The 20850-nt window shown below is 39.1% G+C and overlaps 1 protein-coding gene and 1 long non-coding RNA gene across 2 annotated transcripts in view; one reads left to right on the top strand and one right to left on the bottom strand.

Annotated features, from left to right (window-relative positions):
• LOC109145094 overlaps nucleotides 1–1513 on the bottom strand; it is a 48682-nt gene extending 47169 nt beyond the window's left edge. The window contains exons 1-2 of the long non-coding RNA XR_002046289.3: nucleotides 1442–1513; nucleotides 1168–1294 (exon numbers count right to left, since the gene is read on the bottom strand). This is a non-coding gene — a long non-coding RNA (uncharacterized LOC109145094). The remainder of the gene's footprint in view (nucleotides 1–1167; nucleotides 1295–1441) is intronic.
• Nucleotides 1514–4713: 3200 nt separating this feature from the next.
• Nucleotides 4714–20604, top strand: PNPT1 (polyribonucleotide nucleotidyltransferase 1). Its single transcript, XM_039569644.1, has 29 exons — nucleotides 4714–4904; nucleotides 6347–6407; nucleotides 6724–6798; nucleotides 7262–7367; nucleotides 7711–7760; nucleotides 8239–8302; nucleotides 8387–8434; nucleotides 9091–9204; nucleotides 9449–9635; nucleotides 9812–9863; nucleotides 10616–10673; nucleotides 10824–10920; nucleotides 11016–11118; nucleotides 11912–11982; nucleotides 12605–12641; nucleotides 13402–13468; nucleotides 13559–13648; nucleotides 13951–14004; nucleotides 14110–14216; nucleotides 14791–14862; nucleotides 14960–15023; nucleotides 15553–15636; nucleotides 16133–16216; nucleotides 16849–16955; nucleotides 17039–17094; nucleotides 17653–17731; nucleotides 18106–18153; nucleotides 18496–18654; nucleotides 19374–20604. Exons 1-28 carry the CDS (start codon nucleotides 4714–4716, stop codon nucleotides 18649–18651), a joined length of 2382 nt encoding a protein of 793 aa, XP_039425578.1. The 3' UTR covers nucleotides 18652–18654; nucleotides 19374–20604.
• Nucleotides 20605–20850: the final 246 nt, after the last annotated feature.

The following is a 20850-nucleotide window of genomic DNA, read 5'->3' as shown; positions in this document are numbered from 1 at the left end:
GCACAGCATTTGTTAGAGAGACTAGTTTTTCTTTCATTAGCTAGAAATACACTTTAACACAATCTTGCAGCACATGTACATAATGATTTCAGCACAATGCAGACTTAAGACATCTGAGCAAGTGAATTCAAGTGAATTTAAGTGTCAGAGAACCCAAATCCACAGCTCCCAGAAACCATTGCAGCTCTAATTCAGTACCTGGCCAAGGACATTTAAAATTCCTGTAAAGAAGAATTGCATAGAGTCTCTGTTTCCAAGCGCTGCAGAGGGGTTTCTCCCAGATGTATAACCACTGCCTGCTACCCTGCGGGACTGCCCTTGCCAGCTCACACGGACAGGTTTGAGTCAAATCCCCTGCACAGCTACAATGTCCCTGCAGCTGAATACAGAACTTTCCTCTACAGACCCTCCGTTTTAGAGGCTGCTCCCACCTGCATTTGCTGAGCCTGTTTCTACCTGCCCGAAGTTCCAATTGCCCAGGTTTGGGTTTTTCTTTCACATGAAACACTTAAAAGCTGGCCTGTAGAGACACATTACATCCCATACACCAGCAGGAAGGCTTGGCTAAACAGTTTGCTGAACATAAGACACTTTAATTCTCAACTTAAGATAAGAAATAAGACAAAAGAGAACTCAGAAAAACATGAAGGAGGTGACACCACCAGTTCCAGTAAGGAGCTTATCTCTTCTTTAGTGCTGTGCTTCTGTTATCTCTTACCACAAGGGGGAAAAAAAGCACAACAGATTTCCTGGAGTCCTTCACTAAGTTTAGACTTCACAGCAATAAAAACCGTAACTCAAATTGCTTAGAAGCTTCTCCCTCAAAAGAAAAAAAGATTATACCTTACGTATCTATTAAACTGTGGTCATGACACACAGGCTTCATAAATGCATGTACTTGACTACTGACATAGCTAAATAAATCTTCTCGAAAATAAAAGTTTCCTCTGACAATTGTTCAGCCCTCTGCCTTACTTGATCTTTATAGGGTGCAAAAATAAAACAAACAAACAAACAAAAAAACCCCCAAACAACAACAACACACCCAGCTCATTTTAGAAACCACAGCACCGGTTTGGGAAAAGAGAATTTACATCTGTAACTCTTTCTCATGTGTTCAAGCACTCCCCTAAGAGAAATAGTTGGTTGTGGAGATCTCCAACTTACTCAGCAGGACAGGAAGGCTTGGGACGAGCACAGGCTTGAGTTAAGTCACCTACATGTCCTGCTTGAATCCACCTTCCGTTCCCAGAGCACGTGGAAGGCTGCAATTTCACACCTCCTGCTCAGGAACCTGGGAGAGAAAGGCAATAGGACTAATGCTGCCCTAAAATAGGATGAGACACAGGTGCCCCCAACAAGAATCAGGCATCCAATGGGCAATTTATCGAATGCAATCAGCCCCACTTCTTATTTCACTCAAATCAAAGATTACACCCACCTGCCACAGACATTGTGATTGCAAAGTTCATCCACGTGAGTTTTCTGCAGAGCACTGAGACACTCGAGTTCTACCAGCTACGGAAATCTAGTAGCATCTGAAAGCCATCACAAGAGATACAGCAGGAAATCAAATTAGAGTAAAGCTAAACGTGACAAGACCAAGGAGAGAAAATCAAGTAAAGTAGAAAATAAGTTGGTTTAAAGTCATGCAATTTCAATGGATACTCCTAAGGCTTCTTTAGAAAGTTAAGATGAGATCTGTATCCTGCTAAAACAAGTTTATCTGTTCCAAAGAAGTTACTTGCTTAGGTGCAGCATCCTGGGGCTCCCAGGACTATTTAATGATGCCATAATTGTTCTTCACAGTTTGCAATAAAGCCAGCAATGGGGTGCCCCACCTGGGCATGGTGGATGGCTGGAACACTACTGGGAATCTTTCCTGGAACAGCTGTAGGTACGATTTCTTATCAGCATTGTCCTTCTTGGCAATGTTGGAAAAAAGGGGGGAAGTAAATCACTGTCAGGCTGTTTGTTTGTTTTTTAATTTAAGTGCTATATTGAGCTGCTTTCACAGACCCAGGTCTGTGCAATGGGTTCATCTTGAAAGCAAAATTATAATAAATAAAATAAGTGTACAGAGCTTTATGCTAAAACTATGTAAGGGGCTCAATTTAATCTTGTTTGGCATATAAACTTAAGTCAAGGAAAAAATAGAGCCATGAGAAGCCATCCAGTGGTGGGGTGCATGGAAAATGGTCACTGCCTCTTCCTAGGGCAGTTGGTTCCATGTTTACCATTCCTTAAAATAGCCACAAGACTTTTTTTTTGTTTTTTACAAGTGTCTGTAGCACTTGAAATGAGAGATTTATTGAGCTGTAGGATGGGGACGGATAGAGTTGGGTGATCAGCTGCAGATGGACCCTGGCCAAAATAAGTAAGTGGCTTAAGACTAAGTGGATCATAACTAATTCTCTCGAGGAACTTGGAAAACTTTAACGTAGAAGAGCTCTCTGCTGCACCAGCACACCCAGTGAGCTGGAGAGGTTAGGGCATAGACAAAGTGGCCAAAAGGGAGCTGCTTAAGCTGCTCCTAAATAAAACCCCTCCTTCTATTAACAACCACAGGATAGATATCAGTAGGGCCCATAGAGCACAAAAACGTGGAATAATGTCATATGGGGATATTAAACACGTTCATTTCACTGTGGCAGAGGCTGCTAAAAAAGGCTCAAAAACTACTGCTGCTCTCCTGGAAGCTTTAATAATAATCAATTAAATTTAGCATATTAAAATCCAATTGCTCTATTAACTCCATGCTTTCCACAGGCACTTGTGCACACATCCAAGCTCTGGGTGTTCCAAAGGGCAGAAGGCACCTGACGAATTCAGGGTTTTCCTTAACAACCTCCCAGGCTCTGTGTGACTTGGGAGACTTTGGAATGGTTACAGCAGGGCTTTCTGAGAAGAAAACTGCATTTGTATATTAGTGTGGAAGCTGAATTTTCAAGTACAGCACATAAATCTCATTTTACAAGAAAAAAGGTGAACTTTACTCTCTACTAAGGATGGACTTGAAAAATTCTTGGCAGGCTCAAGATTTTTATGCTAAATAGCTGCAGGTGTCTACACTGGGCTGGACTTTTTTTTGTGGTTTGTTTTGGGGTTTTTGTTTGAATTTCCAACAGTGGAATTAAAAAAAAAAAAAGAGTAAATTTAATGAAGAGAGATTTGCACTTCATTTCCTTCTTAATAAATTCACCATAGTTTTGCTTTTTTTCATGAGGTTAAACATTAATTTTGTTTGCTGCCTAGTATCTTGAATGAAATCCAAGCTCTGATATCCTTTTCCTATGACAGTGGTATGGCCATAGTTTGTTAGTGCATGACAGTGATGAAATATTCACTTATCATGTTGGTGAGTGTGAGAATAGCAATTTTAATGAGTAATAGTTACATTAAAAACTTTCTAAACAATTGTCTGTTTGCCAGCAACAAAGTGAATATGAATTCAGGAGAACATGGGGAACATTCCTGCTTTGTCACCTAATATATTTTTGTACCAAATAAAACTGTACCAATAAATTGTAAATCTGGATAAAGTTAACAGCCTTTTTGCCCAGGCCAAATCCCTAGTTTCTGATCATTTTACTTCTCACTTTTGTGTTTTGCCAAAAAGATAAGAAACATGTTGGAACAAAAGAAAAATTATTGCTTAGATTGTTCTCCCAGTGAATCTGTTTCCTATACATGCAGCTTGGACAGAAAACTCCAGTTAAGCAATATCAAAATAGCATTAGAAATAAAACAGTAGTAAATGATTAAGTTTTTTATTAATTAGTTGCTGAATTTAAATTGCTACATCCAGATGGCAGGTGAGTTTAAGGTGATGTGTGACAGATATATGTGGGATTAAATGAATATAAATTATCTCACGGTTGGTGTGATCATACCTCCATGATCACATTATTGTTCACTCACCTCAGTGACATAACTAACACTAATTACTAATCGATTTTGCATTACACTGAGAAATAATTAGTAAACAAAACCGCTGTCCCGAGTGTTATTCTGATACACTCTGAGCATGTAAGAGCACAAGAAGTTTGTGATAAGCGATAACTGTGTTCTAACCTTCTTCTTGCACATTTCGGATTATTTTGGTGTTCCTGGCTTAAAAGGGTGTTTTGGTTTGGGGTGGTTTTTTTTTTTTTTTTTTTTTTTTGTTTTGTTTTGTTTTTTGTATTTGTTTGTTTTGTTTTTTTTTTTGGTGGGTGTACTCCAGAACAAGGTCTGTGGGGCAAATTAATTTCAAATGCATGTATTTTTCCCCTCATGAATTTAAACCGGCGTTCGGGCTTGCCCCTCAGGAATGGTCGGGAACTTTTGCGGAACGTTACCAACTCTCCCAGGCGCCACCTTGGCTCCTGAGGCGCCGGTGGCGGGAAGAGGCGGCAGCCCGGTGCAGGTGTCCTCTTCCTCGCTCCGAGCCACGTTCGAGCGGGTTTTCCTCAGATTCCAGCCCGAGCTGGCTCCAAGACCGCCTCAGGCGCCGCCTCGGACCTTTTCCTGCTGCTTTTTACCTCAGGATCCGAGGGTAGCGGAGCACCGCCATTCGCGCGCCCTACGCCTCCTGACCCTCCGCAGCCGCTGTAGCGCCCGTACGGAACCGAAACCGGCGCGGCGGCGCCGGAGCCAATCCGCTTCGCTCTTACTGCGCGGTGCCGCTCCCCCGAGCCAATCGCGTGGCCACCCTTTCCTGCCGCGGGCGCTATGGCGGCCGCCACGAGCTGCGGCCGCACCGCGCTGGGCGCGCTGTGCCGGGATGGCGGCGGGGCCGCGGCGCGGTGGCGGCGGGTCCTGCCCCCGGGCCGCCCCGCCCTGCCGTGGGTGCCCGCCCGCGGCGCCGCGGCAGGGCCCGGGCTCGGGCTCGGGCGGGCCGTGACGGTGGAGGTGGGCGGCAGGTGAGGGGCTCTGAGGGGTGTGGGGGGGCGGCAGTACGGAGCGCTGCCCCGGCTGGAGAGTGAGGCAAACGTGAGGAGAAAGTGGTACAAAATGCGGAACGTGTCGAGGTTATCCTCAGTCGGGACGTTCTTTGATGTCGGATCTTGGCGTGCTGGCAAGCCTAATCAGCAAGAAAGGAGACCGGATCAGTGGAATCATCCTTGTCATCGCTTAGCCAGGGGCATCCGGGAACTAACGAGCCCTAAGGATGCAGAAAATCAAGATGCTAATGGATGTCTATGTGTACATTGCCAATTTAGCAAAATATTCGAGGCCACCAAGTTGATCAGAGGGATGGAGACCTCTCCCGTGAGGAAAGGCTGAGAGAACTGGGATTGTTCAGCCTGGAGAAGAAAAGCTTTGGGGTCACCTAATCCTGGCCTTCCAGTGCCTGAAGGCAGCTGACTAGACAAATGATGAGACTCTTTATGAGGGCATGCACAAGGGGAACAGATTAAAATTGAAAGACAGTAGTTTAGATGAGCTATTAGGAAAAAAAAATCTTCCTTGTGAGGTCCTGACACAGGTTGCCCAGAGAAGCTGTAGGTGCCCCATCCCTGGAAGTGTTCAAGGCCAGGTTGGACAGGGCTTGGAGCAACCTGGGATAGTGGAGGGGTAGAACTCGATGATCTTCAGGATCCCTTCCCATTCAAACCATTCTGTGATTCTGTAGCTGAACTGTGTTCATTATTGTAACAGTAAAGATCACACCTACAGGTTATAGGGGCCCTGCCCAAGTGTTCCCCCAAGCATGTGAACAAGTTACCTGGGATAACCTGTATAGAAATGACTAACGAATTGTAACAGAGGGGCTGTGCTTGGGAAGGGACCACCGCTGGACTTCTTTGTATAAATAATGGCATGGAAAGTCAGGAGGGTGTGCTGGGCTTGTGGAATAGCACCGAGCAGCCAGCACAACTCAGGAATAAGTAATCCATGTCTCACTCCTGAGTGTGTCATCATTGTCTCCTTGTGCTCCATTCTCTGCCATGAAGGAGGGAATATTCTGCAGCCGTGGTGGGACGTGGTGTTCTCTGGGAGTGCAAGCAGCTCCCCTTGGCCTGTGAGGGTGTTTTCCACTGGCTAAACCCAGCTGGAGCTGGTGATTCACCTTTGCCTCCAAGGCTTGGATGTAATTCCTAGTGACAGCTGATGTGCTACAAGGCTTTGCTTCAAGGTAAAAGAAGCAGGACACTTGAGGCTAAAGCACTTGAAATTTAGGAGGATTTTGTCACTTTTGCTCAAGGAGTTTCAATTTTCATATCTAAGGAAGATTTTTAAATATCTTGTGAAGCATAGCCTTCATTCTGTGCAGTTGAGGCTGCAGATGAATGTAGAAATTGCTGGAAAATTTATGTGAATTCACCATGAATTCATGTAACAGGTTGTTTCTTTCCTTTAGAAAGATGGAGCTGTCTTCTGGAAAACTTGCAAAGTTCGCTGATGGATCTGCTGTTGTTCAGGTAAAAAAATAGTTAAAATTTGTGCAGCTTCAAAATTCCTGTATCTTAAAAGTCATTGTTTGGGCATCCGAGCCTGCTGTATGTGGGATATCGAGCCTTAAGGGGCAATGTCATCCCTAATGAAGGGACAGCTGTATTTTATAGGAAAAAAATTCTGTTTGAAAAGCAAAAATAATGGCCTGAATTGCAGATTTACGTGGTGGTTTTCTGCACCATATAATGCTTATTCATATTTTAGCTTTTGAATGAGTTTAGAACATTTGCAGTTATTTTGTTTGCAGGTAACTTCAGTTTTTATCTATTTTTCTTAACCCAGCTAGGTGACACAGCAGTGATGGTCACAGCAGTCAGCAAAACCAAGCCTTCTCCATCTCAGTTTATGCCATTAGTGGTAAGTACTAATGACAGAATTAGTTTTGTGCTAATCAGTGGTCGACGTAGCAGTGATAATCCTTAAATAATGGAGTTCAGGATGCTGGGGAGAGTGAGGAATTCAAACAGTAAATAACAGACCCTGGACTTCAGAATTGCAGCTGATGATAAAATGTCTAGATGTCCAGGATCCCTGTGTGGGTGAGGGATGAGCCCTGGATGTTGTCTGCCTTGGCTTTAGTAAGGCTTGCTTTCCTCAAAGCCCTTGTGAACTTTGCCATGACATCCAAGCCCAGATGGTATGGTTTGGTTGTGTGGAAAACTGGTTGGATTGTGAGGCTCAGAGGGCTGTGATTGTTATGGGAGGGAAGTAGATAACTGGGGTTGGAACTGGATGATCCTTAGGGTCCCCTGTGAGGGTTTCTGTGGCTCTGCAGTAAATAATCAGGTGTCATTAATAATCCCTGAATTGTTTTTGGAAGGTTGACTACCGTCAGAAAGCTGCTGCAGCAGGAAGAATTCCTACAAACTATCTAAGAAGAGAGCTTGGTTCCACTGATAAAGAAATTCTTACAAGCAGAGTAATAGGTAGGCTGAAACATTTCATTTACAATGTATTTTAAAGACCTTGTAATTTTCTCAGGAGTGTTTGAAAATACAGTTATTTAAAACTGCTGTCAGAAAACAAACTTGTAATTTATTGTTTATCAATATGATTGAAATTTTAAGGTTATATGGGTCATGCTAAATACATTTCTGGGTTCTCTGCCTTTTGGTTTCTTGTGTGGTTTTTTTTGGTTTGTTTTTTTTTTTTGTTTGTTTGTTTAAAAAACCCTATTTTGTCAGTTTCTTGTGGGGTTTATTGCAGGACATATTGAATATTAACTATAAAACCAAACTGCTTGTTAGAGTTTGATTATTTCCTTTGCAGATCGGTCAATCAGACCACTCTTTCCAGCAGGCTACTTCTATGATACACAGGTAGGTCATGCTACCTTCAAAATGGAAAACTGGGATATGGCCAATGAAAAGTTCACATAATAAAGGCCCTGTTTTAAGAAAAATGGTTTTTGTTAACATTAAGGAGGAGTTTGCACTTTACAAACAAATGTAAAGTTGCTTTTTAGTTTGTCATCTCCTTGTCTTAAATTATTTTTATTACATCCTACTTTTCAAATTTCGGAAATGTCAAGGTGCAGGAACAAAATTAAAATCTCTTCTGTACAACAGAGGAAAGATGCTAATGGTGCATATTTTATATATGATGTGATACAATATTATCCATTAGTGGGGGTTTTTTGTCAGCTTTCTACTTTAAATACCTGAGAAATTTTCCATGTGCAGCATAAGCTTGTGTAGATATGTGGAATGTGGGGTTTTTTCGTGTCCTTAGCTTTGTATTGACAGCTAATAAAAATGTATAGGCCAAAATTATTTATTGTCTTTTATCTTATGCCAGATCCTTTGTAATCTTTTAGCAGTAGATGGTGTCAATGATCCTGATATTCTGGCAATTAATGGAGGTAAGAGGGCTGTGAGAAGTTACTGCTTCTGTGGGATTACTGAGATCAGTTTTTTTCTAATCCAGATTTTTGTCTTCCTTTCAGCTTCTGCAGCACTTGCATTGTCTGATATCCCCTGGAATGGTCCTATTGGTAAATAAACATTGTGAAATTATAGGTGATTTTAATGTAATGGAAGACTTAGACCACAGCTGGTGCTTGGCTTTTTTAACAAGAAGCTGAATCTAAATACTAAATTTCAAGCATTGAAAACAATTTTACAATGGATAGGATTATTGCACTTCAAGAGATTATTTTTTCTGGACTAAATACACTTCTGGGAGGAATTACAATCCAGAAAGAGTGTACTATAGAGACCAATAAATTAACTTTTTCTTTAGAGAAACATATTTATTGAAAAGTATTGTTTGGAAAATAGCTGGTTCCGAATACTTTTCCTCAAGGAACTCAAGAAGATATTTATTTCATTGTGAATTTTTTCTGGGACAAGACCTAGCCAAGAACAAGTATTTAACTGTATTTTCCTTTCAGCTGCAGTACACTCACAGCACTGTGTGTAATACTACTTGGCATTATTTGCCCTACCCAGTAGTAGTACCCGAAAGAAAAATAGAATAGATAATTTTGTCTTCTAGATTTGTTCTTAATATGCAGTCAACATGCTGATGTTTTAAAATTAGTCTGGAGCTTTAATTATTGTTATTAGCTGTGTAACTTTCAAAGGAAAATGATGCCTTAAAGAACTTCCTTATTATGATAATAAATAACTTTCTGGAGTTTCTTTGCAGGTGCAGTGAGGGTAGGGCTGGTGGATGGAGAGACTGTTATCAATCCAACTCGAAAAGAGATGGCCTCTAGTGCTTTAAATTTAGTTGTTGCTGGAGCTCCACAAAGTCAAGTTGGTAAGCAGGTTAATTGTTGTCTGTTGAGGGCTTGGAAATCTTTGCAGATGTTTTCCATATCTTTGAAATGTGTATTTTTATACAATAGTAGCAGCAAACAACAGTGATAGGTAACTTCTGGTTAAGTAAAGTAGATTCTCTCATATTTATGCAGTTTAACGTTAATCTGTATTTCCTCAGTTGAGTTAGGTTGCTATTGAACAATAAAACGGGAATTTACTTAATTTTTATCTTTCCACTGCAGTTATGTTGGAAGCAACTGCTGAGAATATCTTGCAGCAAGACTTCTGCCATGCCATCAAAGTGGGGGTGAAGCAGACCCAGCAGATAATCCAGGGCATTCAGCAGCTGGTGAAGGAGCGAGGCGTTGTCAAGAGAACTGTCCAGAAATTATTTATTGCTCCTGAAGAGATCGTGGAAATGGCAAAGAAGTGAGTTCAGAGCAAATAATGCAGATGTAGCAATGTTTATAAGTATCAGTCTGGTGCTTTCACCAGACTGATATTTCACCAAATATTTTTCAAATACTTAGTCCTCAAAAAAGCCCCTAGTTCTAGAAGTGGTTTTTAAGCTGTGTATTCAAAAATTCTTCCTTTTCTTCCCAAAGACTTGCTTGTAACAAGATCTATGCAGTGTTCACAGATTCAAGCCATGATAAAGTAAGTAATCAATCATTTTATTTTTTATAATTATTTAATATATAATTATTTTCTCTATTAATATCAGAATGAAACTGTAGAGGATTGAGTTCTTCAAGCTTTTAGCTCTTTAAGCTTTGTCCCTGGAGGCGTTCAGGGAAAGACTGGATGTGCCATGGTCTGGTTGACAAGGTGCTGATCATAGGTTGGACTTGATGATCTCAAAGATCTTTCCCAACCTCAGTGATTCTGTGATTTTGTAATTTAAGCTTGTCTCCTTCCCTGCATCTATTTGTAATAGTAATAATAAATTGTTCTGTAAGTTCTTACCTAGCACAATATTTTGTTTGTATTATGTGGAGGTGGAGACTCCCTTTTCACAAGGAGCCACATGGAAAAGATGAGGGGAAATGGGTGCAGGTTACTTCTGAGAGGTTCTGATTGGGCGCAAGAGCAATGTTCTCCTTGGGGAAAATTATCAGCCACTGGGATAATCTCCCCAGGGAAGTGGTGGATTCCCCACCATGGGACATGTTTAGGATTCAGATGGGGAGGATGCTGGGCCATCTTGTCTAGACTGTGCTTTTGCCAAGAAAGCTTGGACCACACAACCCTTAAGGTCCCTTCCAACCTGATTATTGATTTTTTAATTTGTGTGACAGTTCTGTTTCTTACTCCTTAAATTTTTACAGATCTTTAAACCAAACAAAACCCCAAAGCTCTGTTGTTGCTCTGCCCTGTAGAGATAACTGGTTGCAAATCCTGTGTTTTAGATTTCGAGAGATGAGGCAATCAACAAAATAAGGCTTGAAACAGAAGAGGAGCTGAAAGGTATTTTTTGTTTTCTTTGTATTTATAGAGTGCTTCAATGGAGGTAGCACTGCCTGGAGTTACAGTGTGCTCTTTGTTGGAAGCTATTTTAGTAAAAGTTGTATAAAATTAATTTTCCAACTTCAGATGCAATTTCTTTTTTATACCCAGAAAAATTTCCGGAGGCTGAGCCTTATGAAATCATGGAATCTTTCAATGTGGCTTCAAAGGATATTTTTAGAAATCTAGTTCTAAATGAATATAGAAGGTGGGTGTGTCAAACTCCTACTGATAATAGTTCTGTCAGCTTTTAATCCAAGACTATGGTTTAACTGATCTCTTAATTTCTCTTTGTCACTTCAGGTGTGATGGGAGAGATTTGACTTCCCTCAGAGACATTAAATGTGAAGTGAACATGTTCAAAATGCTTCATGGATCAGCCTTATTTCAAAGAGGTCAAACACAGGTAGTGTCACTTAAACATCAGAAATTATAAATGAATTTTCAAAAGCTGAAAGATTTGGGTTTTTCATTTAAATGCCAGGTTTCCTTTTTCTTTACATTTAAATAGGAATAAGTAGAAATGGTGTGTAGGTTGATAAGTACATTGGTGTGTAGGGCACTGCTAAATTGTGCACGTCATGAGAAATCTTTTAAAAGCAACTTCATATGCAACCTGAACTAAATAGGGAAATTTTACCCAAAAAATTGCAATAATGAGATGATTTTTTTTCCTCTTCTTTGCCAAAAGTGTCAGCTGTTGGGTGGATTGATTTAAGATTGTACTCGAGATTTGGCCTTCTCTATTTTTATAGCTCTTTTTGCTGGAAGACTGTCAGCCATTGATCTGACTTCTTATTACACTGACTTGGGGTGGCAGTTGCAAACAGTGATTTACTCCTCAGTGTTGTCCCCTCTTGCCCACTGCAAATCCATGTGGGAAACAGGCACAAACAACATCGTGGCTGCCTCTGGCCCTGTCTCTTAAATGTTTCTTAGGGAGCAAAGTGCTCTTGGCTCCTACTTAAGAAGCATTAAGTTAGTATTTTTAAATGTGATTGCTTGTAAGATTATGTGATCTTTACAGATTATGAATAAGTTTGTGTGATGGAGGAAAAAAGTCCATACAAGTGGTAGCTGATGGCATCTTACTTGTTGCTGAAGTAATTCTTTTTGATTCTTCATAAACAGTAACATTTGTGAAGGCTGGAAGGGTTTAAGAGGGGTTTATTTTTTATCTTAGCTCATTTTTATTTTAGGTTCTGTGTACAGTTACATTTGACTCTCTAGAATCGAGTGTAAAATCAGATGTTATCTCAACAGCAGTGAGGTATGTATATCTTGGTGCTTTGGCAGTGGTACTAAGAGGGTGAGCATTTAAGCACATTTGATTAAATTCCCTTGAACTTTGACATAGATACATTTCTTAGGACTGAAAATTGTGTCAAATTAGACTTCGAAGTGGCCTGTTTTCCACAGATCATGGCATTGGGTTTGTGTTAAGGTGACATTAATTCCATAGGCACACACTTGAAACTGGAGTAACATCCAGTCTGGTTTATATATTTTAAATACATACATTCTTTTTTTTTTGGAGCAGGGAAAATGTAATTTAGGATGTAGCAAGCTAGTCCTTTTGCCTTGAACACTTTATTGCTGAAGGCTGAAGTGAAATTCGTTCCTTTTAAAGCCACAGTTCAGTGATTTCATCCCAGTGTGGGAGCTTTTACATTTTAATGTCTCAGCTTTACTGTAGTTAAATCTATATTACCCTGAAAGAATTTGTCCACATTTGCTAATTTTGGTAACTGTGGGTGATCAGCAAATGTATTGATTTGTTGGTTTTGGCTTGATCCATTTGTAAGCATCACAATATCAGCTTGAACTACTTGTTGTGTGTAAAACATGTTTGGTTGCTCCTTTTTTAACATGGTCTTGTTTTTAATTAATAGTGGAATAAAAGATAAAAACTTCATGCTGCATTATGAGGTGAGAGTTTTCCTGTGTCACAGCTTTCTGCATGATTCACAGAAGGGCTTTATGTCTTGCTTTTAAAGGTGCACTTGATCACTTCCAAGGTTATAAATTATCTCTAGATTTGCTAAAATGTATTTATGCTAATTGATGCATGAATTTATATGAACAGAAGTGCTGGTTTCCTGAAAAGCAGTAGGTAATTTGTAAATTGACATTTTATACAGCGTTTTTAATGCTGTAACATTAGGTGAGCTCCTTCAGAACAGGTTCTTACTGAAAGCAGGATTAACCTGTGCTATTATTTTTAGTAAACTCTATTAATATGTTCAGCTGACATGCCACAGCAGTAGTAAATAAATGCTTTTACATCTTGGATCTCTCTCAGCCTTTGGAGCTTGCCCAGAGTATTTCCTCCAGGCAGCAGGCATATCTTGTTCCATTATCTCTGTGACAGAAATAACATTTCTGCTAGGTTGTTTGACAAGTTTATTTGGAGGAAGCTGCTTGTGTTCTCTCTTAGCTACCTTGCAACTGCTTTATTCTCTTTTGTTCTGTGGAAGTAAAACATTTACTAAACATTACCTAAACTGGTCCTGGTTTGCAAACCAAGTGACTGATAGAAGTCACGTGGTGGCTTGAAATTATTTTATTTTAAATTTATTTTTACCTTGAGATGCACCAAAACTTCAAAGATGTTTTTCTAAGTGTATGCTTTAAAATGGAAAAGAAATGCACATTAATTTTCTGTGTATACACATCTTTTGCTTCATAGTTTCCACCTTATGCAACCAATGAGATTGGCAAAGTTACTGGGATGAACAGGAGAGAACTTGGACATGGTAAGTCCAGCCCAGAGAAATCCCATGCTGGAAGTTTCAGTATTTTATCTGATTTCTATTTATGGATCACTTGGTATCTTTTTTAAACAGGTGCATTGGCAGAACGAGCTTTGAAACCAGTTATTCCCCAGGATTTCCCATTCACAATCCGAGTTACTTCTGAAGTCTTAGAATCAAATGGTATTAGGATTTTCTTGTTTCTACCCTAGTGCTAGAGATTGAATTTGGTTCTTAAAAAGTGTAGGTTTGACAAATGTGACATATAGGCATGTTAAATAATAGATTTCAGTTTAAATGTTCTTCGTAATTATTACCTGAAACACTTCAAATAAAAAGCATGTACATGTCCATGAACAATGGACCTTTCTTGGTTTAATAAAATGGTATTTGGGGCACTTTTATGCTACAGGTTGAGGGAAATAACTCTAGCTTGTATTTTTTCAGTGTTTAATCCCTGTTTTTTTCCTGTATTCCAACTCCAGGGTCCTCTTCCATGGCTTCTGCATGTGGTGGAAGTTTGGCATTAATGGATGCAGGTACAAAATATGGCACTTACAAGGATAATATCTGCATGTGATAATGTGTTACAGGATCTGGAAATGACCACAGGGTTCAAAAATGGGGTTTTTTGCCACTCTTAGGAGTTCCAGTAACAAATGCAGTTGCCGGTGTAGCCATAGGCCTTATTACCAAGTGCAGTCAGGGAAAAGGGGACATTGAGGACTATCGTTTGCTGACAGACATCCTGGTGAGTGTTCCTCACATTGTTATTGTTGCTGCTGAGTGCTGAAAAATACCTCTTCTGGCCTTCTTTTGTAACCTTTTACCTAGTTAACTCTGGAACATCACTACTGAAAAATTGCTTGTATCTTCTCGATTTTATCTCCTAACTTCCTCCCTTATTTTGAAAAATCTCTGTGAAATGTTCAGTCGTGTTTCTTTTTTTTGTGTGTGTTATTAGTTATTTAAGCATTCATAAGCTTTCTCTTCCCAATGAATTTTGTTTTTCCTCATGGGAGAAAAAAAATTATTAATTTACTGAAAGACACAATATATGGGGTGGAGATTGAGCACTTGGAAGAGTGGCTGGGGAGGAAAATGTGCAGCCACTGACAGCACAAAATCAGCTGTCGATCAAACACTTGTTCACAAAAGCAACTAATTTCTAAAGAGAGGAGGGAACAGTGTTAATCCTGAGCAGCAAAATAAAGCTGAAGAAAACCTGGAAGTCTCAAAAGTAATTCCTCTGTACTTTCAGTATAGTGGGACCTGGCACTGTGATAAAATGACTCCAACTTGGTTTTCTCTGTCTGTGCTGGCAGGGAATTGAAGATTACTATGGAGATATGGATTTCAAGATGGCAGGCACTAATAAAGGGATAACAGCACTGCAGGTATTGTGACATGAAATCTTCCTCAAGTGAAACTCTTGAGAGAGTATTAAAAAAGCTTTCCTGACATATTGATGCCACTTCATTCTTTTCATGTCAGGTTGATCTGAAGCTGCCAGGAATACCAATAAAAATTGTGGTGGAAGCTATTCAGCAAGCTACAGGTAGGTCCATGCTTGGATTTGCACCCATTTTATCATGTTTAATGATAAATGGTATTAAGATGTATGACTGTTCATTTTTTGGTTTTGTTGTGGAAAAAACCAAGCCTCTATAAAATGAGTTTGGCTTAATCAGTAAGCTCCAAACTAACTTTAAAGTAACTTCAGACATTGAATGATTTGGACTAACACACATTACATGACTTTGTTTAAATCCAATAGGATAAAGTTATCAAAATAACAGCAAACTTTCTCTCATTTCCCATAAATTCAGCTATATTTACAAGTGAAACTTACTGCCATCTGTGTTCTGACATGTGCAGCTAAAATATTCTTAAAGCACATGAGAAAATGAAGCTACGTGGTTTAATAAGGATTTCATGAGTTGGAAAACTTTCAGCTTGACCTTCTCCAGCTAGGCAGGAGACAGGTTTTGATAAGGAATGTTTTTCTACTGTTTAACAAAAACTTCACATATTTATTTTAATCATATACAAAATTACTGATTTTTTTTTATTATTATTCCCTCTAGCTGCAAAGAGGGAGATTTTACAAATCATGAACCAAACACTGGCAAAACCCAGACCTAAAAGAAAAGAAAGTGGACCAGTTGTAGGTAATGCTATTGTATGAATTCATAGCTTTCATAATTACCTTTTTAACAATAAGCTTCTGCTTAAAACAGCTTTTTTTTTTTTTAACGATTGATTGTTATATATTTTTGCTCCTGCCCTGTGGGGTTATTTTTAATTTGTAGAGGGGATTTGGTTATTTTTGGTTATTTTGGGGGGATTTTTGTTGCCATGTGGGGCAGCACTGTTCTATTTCAGTGCACAGCAGAAAACAGAATTTGAGTGAAGTTATGTGAAGCTCTCACAAAATCAGAATTGATATAGATGAGAGTATCAGTATGGCTTCAGGTAATTTACAGTCATCAAAGTGTATTCTGTGTTTTCATTTATTTCAGTTCTTACCTATAATTACACTCATGTTCAGCAAATACCACAGGTAGCTGTAAAAGATTAAAAGCTAAAGGAATGTGCCTTTTTTGTGCGATAGCTTTCAAGGTGATTGTATTTAGCATTTCAAAGGACTTCAAAATGTTCTTTCAGAAACTATCCACGTTCCATTATCAAAAAGATTAAGATTCGTTGGTCCTGGGGCTTATAATTTGAAAAAACTGCAAGCACAGACTGGTGAGACATTCTTGATTCCTGTGATAATTTATCCTGATGTGTTTCCCTTTGTTTCAGACTTGTATATTGAGCTCAGTGCAAACTAAAAATGAAAAAATACTGATATCTGTAGAGTACCAGGTAGATGCTCTGCTTTGGACCTGAAACCCTTAATGGTCTGGTGAATTTGATTAATTCTTCTCAGGGGATTGGGTGGAGAAAAGGAGGAAAAATCATATTTCCCTTTGATTGCAAGCCTAGGTGGTCTGGCCACAAAACTACTCCAGAGGAGCAAAGAATTTTACCATTCTGTCTCCAAAACACTTTAATTTCCATCAGCTATTAATGCAGGTTTTATTAAAAATCTCTAGGAAATTGATTCATAACCCTCAGCATTTATTCAGGATTTTTTTCCCTGCCTTTAAAGGATTATAAAAACAATTTTGTGTTCCTTTATGGCCCACAAGTTTATCCCGGTATTTGCAAGAAGGTGGTGGCCGTGCAATTGCATGTAAAGCTGAACAAGATTAAACGATGATTAGAACTCAGATCTTAATGAGTCTGTGCAAAACCATTCTGCTCCGTGCAGGTCTTTGCTGAGTGTGACTTTCTGCAGCCTGCACCTAAATGCTCTCCTAAATGCCCACTTTCAGGTGTGACTGTGAGTCAGCTGGATGAAGAGACCTATTCTGTGTTTGCTCCCACACCAGGGGCAATGCACGAAGCCAGAGAATTTATTGGGGAGATCTGCAAAGATGATGTAAGAACAGACTTCTGTTGTTAACTTTTTCAGTTTGCTCTTTGTGACTTTGTGTCTTACTGTCTGCTTTTCTTCTTCTACAGCAAGAAGTTAATTTGGAATTTGGGGCAGTTTATACAGCCACAATAACTGAACTAAGGTATAAAAACTGCTTTGGAGTTTAAGTTAGTTTATTTACATAGCTGTGTTCCTGATATCTAAATATGTTGTGGAATAGTAAATGATTTTTAAAGGTGCCAAACTTATGCTGGGGTTCTTGGCACCTACATAATTTCTGATATTTTTTCTATTGAAAATAGTATTTTGTTTCCTGATAAAGCTCTTTATTTTTGCTGCTTTTTTAGTTTTTAGAATGTCTCTAAATTATAAAACTTAAGGCCTTTTTCATCTTTGAATCTGAAAGAGATGGTTATGAATTTGCTTTTCACTTTTCAGCCCAATATTTGTCTTGTAAAAAGTACTTTTTGGATGGTACCTATTACTGAAGTACTGCCCTGAAATAAGAAATTCTCATTCACTACCAGCTAAGGAAAAATGAGTGGACATGTTATGGTGAATAAAAGATTTTTTTTAAAAGAGATGAGTAAACTTTTGTTTATGAGAAGCTTACTAATGCTTGCTTTGGGGACCATATGCAGAGGGAAATGTGGACTTTTCTTGAGGCACTTTGAAATAACTGGGCTGTTTCCTGCTGCAGAGATTCTGGAGTGATGGTAAAACTGTATCCGAATATGACCCCAGTATTACTTCATAATTCACAGCTGGATCAAAGAAAGGTAATCCATCCTTAAACAGGTATAAAATGGGCAATTATATTTATTTTTAACCAGTTGTCATGGCTGTAACACACTCACTGTTGTTCCACAGTCCATTTCCAGGTTAGAAGCTGTTAATTAGCAGCACTTTTTTGTTTAATTCTGCCTGCCCTATACTTAAAGCTGCAAACAATCAGCTGTGTGGCTGCTGCAGTCCTTTTTACACCGAGTTCTTTGGCTCTGTAATACCCTTTTCCAAGGAATATTCAGAAACCTGTTGTTCCTAAGGTAGTGCTGAGCCACTGAGGTTGAAGTGTAGCATGAAGACCCCCTGAAAGAAGGGATTTTTATAACTAACTCAGATAATTTTATTTCTGAAAAACACTGTGTTCTAGATTAAACACCCTAGTGCCCTGGGATTAGAAGTTGGACAAGAAATTCAGGTAATTATTTTTTTAACTTTAAAATGCTAATAAAATGCTGTTCATATTTTAAAATTTGATTTTTTTATAATTATTTATTTAGTGTTTATGAAGAAAATATTTTTCCATAATGGATTCCCTTTCTGTGCTAGTTAAAGGCCTGGTCATTCAAATTAGATTTACTTAGTGTCATACTCTTGCTATCTAGGCACCACATTATTTGACAGCAATATAGGCTAAAGGATGCCTATTTATGGCTCTTCTAGAATCAAATTGATAAAATATCAAACCAATCTTTTAAGGAAAATGCTATATCCAGCTCTCTTAAGTTGTCAGTGTGAAAATGCTTTGTCTCCTTACCAGGTTAAGTACTTTGGCCGTGATCCCACTGATGGCAGAATGAGGCTTTCACGTAAAATTCTCCAGTCCCCAGCCACCAGCACCCCGAAAACCCTGACTGACAAAAACAGCATTGTCCTGGGAGGGGCTGTTCCACAGACATCCACGTCATCCCAGTGACAGGTAAGGCCAGAGGAGCAGCTTCAGCTGACTCAGTACTGCACTTTACAGCTCTGCTAAAGAATTGTGTCAGTCTGGGTCTGTACTGAGCAGTTACCCCTCAGTGCTGTGCAGGTGCTGCTTGCCAGCTGTGTTGTAGCTGTAGAAAGGTTCATGATATACAATTTGTTCAAATGCCTTGACAGTCTCAGGCAGTCTGGACAGCCCCCTCTGTCCAAAACAAACTTATTTGTTCATCTACAATGTCCTTTTTCTCTACCTTGCTATCATTTCTTTTTTTAATTAAAAAAACAAACAGGGCAGAGGAACAGGAGAAATAAGTTGCTTTCTCGATTAAGTGAATTAGTAGAGAAAATTTCAGTCAATTAGTGAAATGGCCAAAGTTCTTCCTTAGAAGTAGTTTTCCAGCATGTATTTGACTGTCAGAAGGCTTATGCCTCAACTTTTCCCAAAATTTGTGTCGGTTTTCTTATTCTTAGAAAGCTGCTAGAACAGGAAGGTGTCTGATCTTAAAATCAGGAGAAGTTACACAGCGAGATTGGCAAATGCAAAGGCACAGTGCAGTAGTGGGAACTCAAGGCCATCTGTGGCAACCTTCTAAGAATGATTGCCAGCACAAAAAGAAGGGAAAATTCACTGAAGAAATCTTGTTTTTAAGAAATGTTTTTGAATCTCATACCTTGATATAACGAGTTGGTTACAGAGTATTTTCTCTCTTTCAGGAAAACAGGTGTGATAGTTCATGGAAATACAAGTGACCTTTGCTAGAATCTCTACATGTCCTCGCAAGAATCTGCAGGTGGATGGCAGTGAATCATATTTATGAAATAGACACTATTTATGCTTAAAGGTGATATAGAACTTCAAAGCCTTCAAATTGATTAAAAACTTTAAAATAAAACCAGAAACAAGCAATGCCCTCATCTTGTGTAGCAAGGTTGAGATGAGACTATAAGAACATGGAATTTACAGACTGAGAAGATGATATTTCAGTGCTTAAGATTCTTCTGAGTTATCCACTCAAAATAAAACTGTGAATGTGGGAAGTAAGAATTGAACACCTCTTTCGTGGGAGAAGGAATTATCCTGTACACTTGGTCAAGAGTCACACTTGGCCAAGGTTTTACTGGCTTTTCAGTGTACAAGAATGTTGAGCAAGACGTTAAGACTTAGAAGTATCACCTTTAACATGATGGATGCTGTTTTAGATCAATACATCACTTTCAAAAGATTCAGACCTGCTAAAATACCTGAGCAGAACTTGGCTGAAACATCACCCCTTATTACCTGGGTTTGTTAGCACTGACTTCTAAAATACATAATTAAAACATTCAAATTAAAATACTTTTTTTGGAACGAACAATTGATGTGATAAATTTTCCCCCAAAACACTCCCTATAAGAGTGTCCTAATCCCTTCATTAATTATGTTGCATCAGTGAGTTCACTGATCTCTTTTAGACTTCAAAACATTTCCCAGGGGCTCACGAGAATTACTCGTTTTTCTACTGTGAGGTACAGACTTTAAAAATCAAAGAGGGTCCTTCTGATGTTCACCAATTTGTATGCAGACCTAATAAGAAAATCAACTTCCCACGTGATGGCAAGTGGGCTCTGAACCTCCTGAAAGTAAAAACAAAGCACTGGGTAGAGGAGAAATGTGACTGTACAGTAAAAATTGCTCTTTTTTAAAATTCTAAGTTAAAGTATTAAAGAAGAAAGAAAAGACTGGTACTTCTCTGTAGTTGTCTCTGTCTTTCATTATGAAAGATTGAAAATTTGAAAAAAAGTTGAGAAAGACTGAAGAAAGATTTCCTTGGCAATCTTTTCCTCCTCTTTGAGGGCCGTGTCTTATTATTTCTTAGTTAGAATTCAGATGTTACGTCTTACTGTGACAGTTGACTGATACGTCATTGTTACATACGAATAGTGTTAATAAAATCATGTAGGTCAATGTTAAAGTGTCTGAATAGAAACTCAGATGTTTCCATTTCTGGTAACTCTTCCCAGAAATGGACCTCTCCAATCAAAGTGGTTTTCCAAGGTGTATCTCCCTTAATTGTACACTAATTTCTGTGAGGCTACGTTGTAGTGCTGGTCTCAGTAAAGCAGCTACTGCAGTGCTGGGGCATTGTCTGGTGGATGATAAAGGAGCAAAATGGCTTTAATGTGGCTGTGGCAGAACCTGTACAGTCAGCCT

Source organism: Corvus cornix, chromosome 3 (assembly GCF_000738735.6).
Source record: "Corvus cornix cornix isolate S_Up_H32 chromosome 3, ASM73873v5, whole genome shotgun sequence".
NCBI classification, from domain to species: Eukaryota; Metazoa; Chordata; class Aves; order Passeriformes; family Corvidae; genus Corvus; species Corvus cornix.
This window is presented reverse-complemented; position numbering and strand designations above follow the sequence as displayed.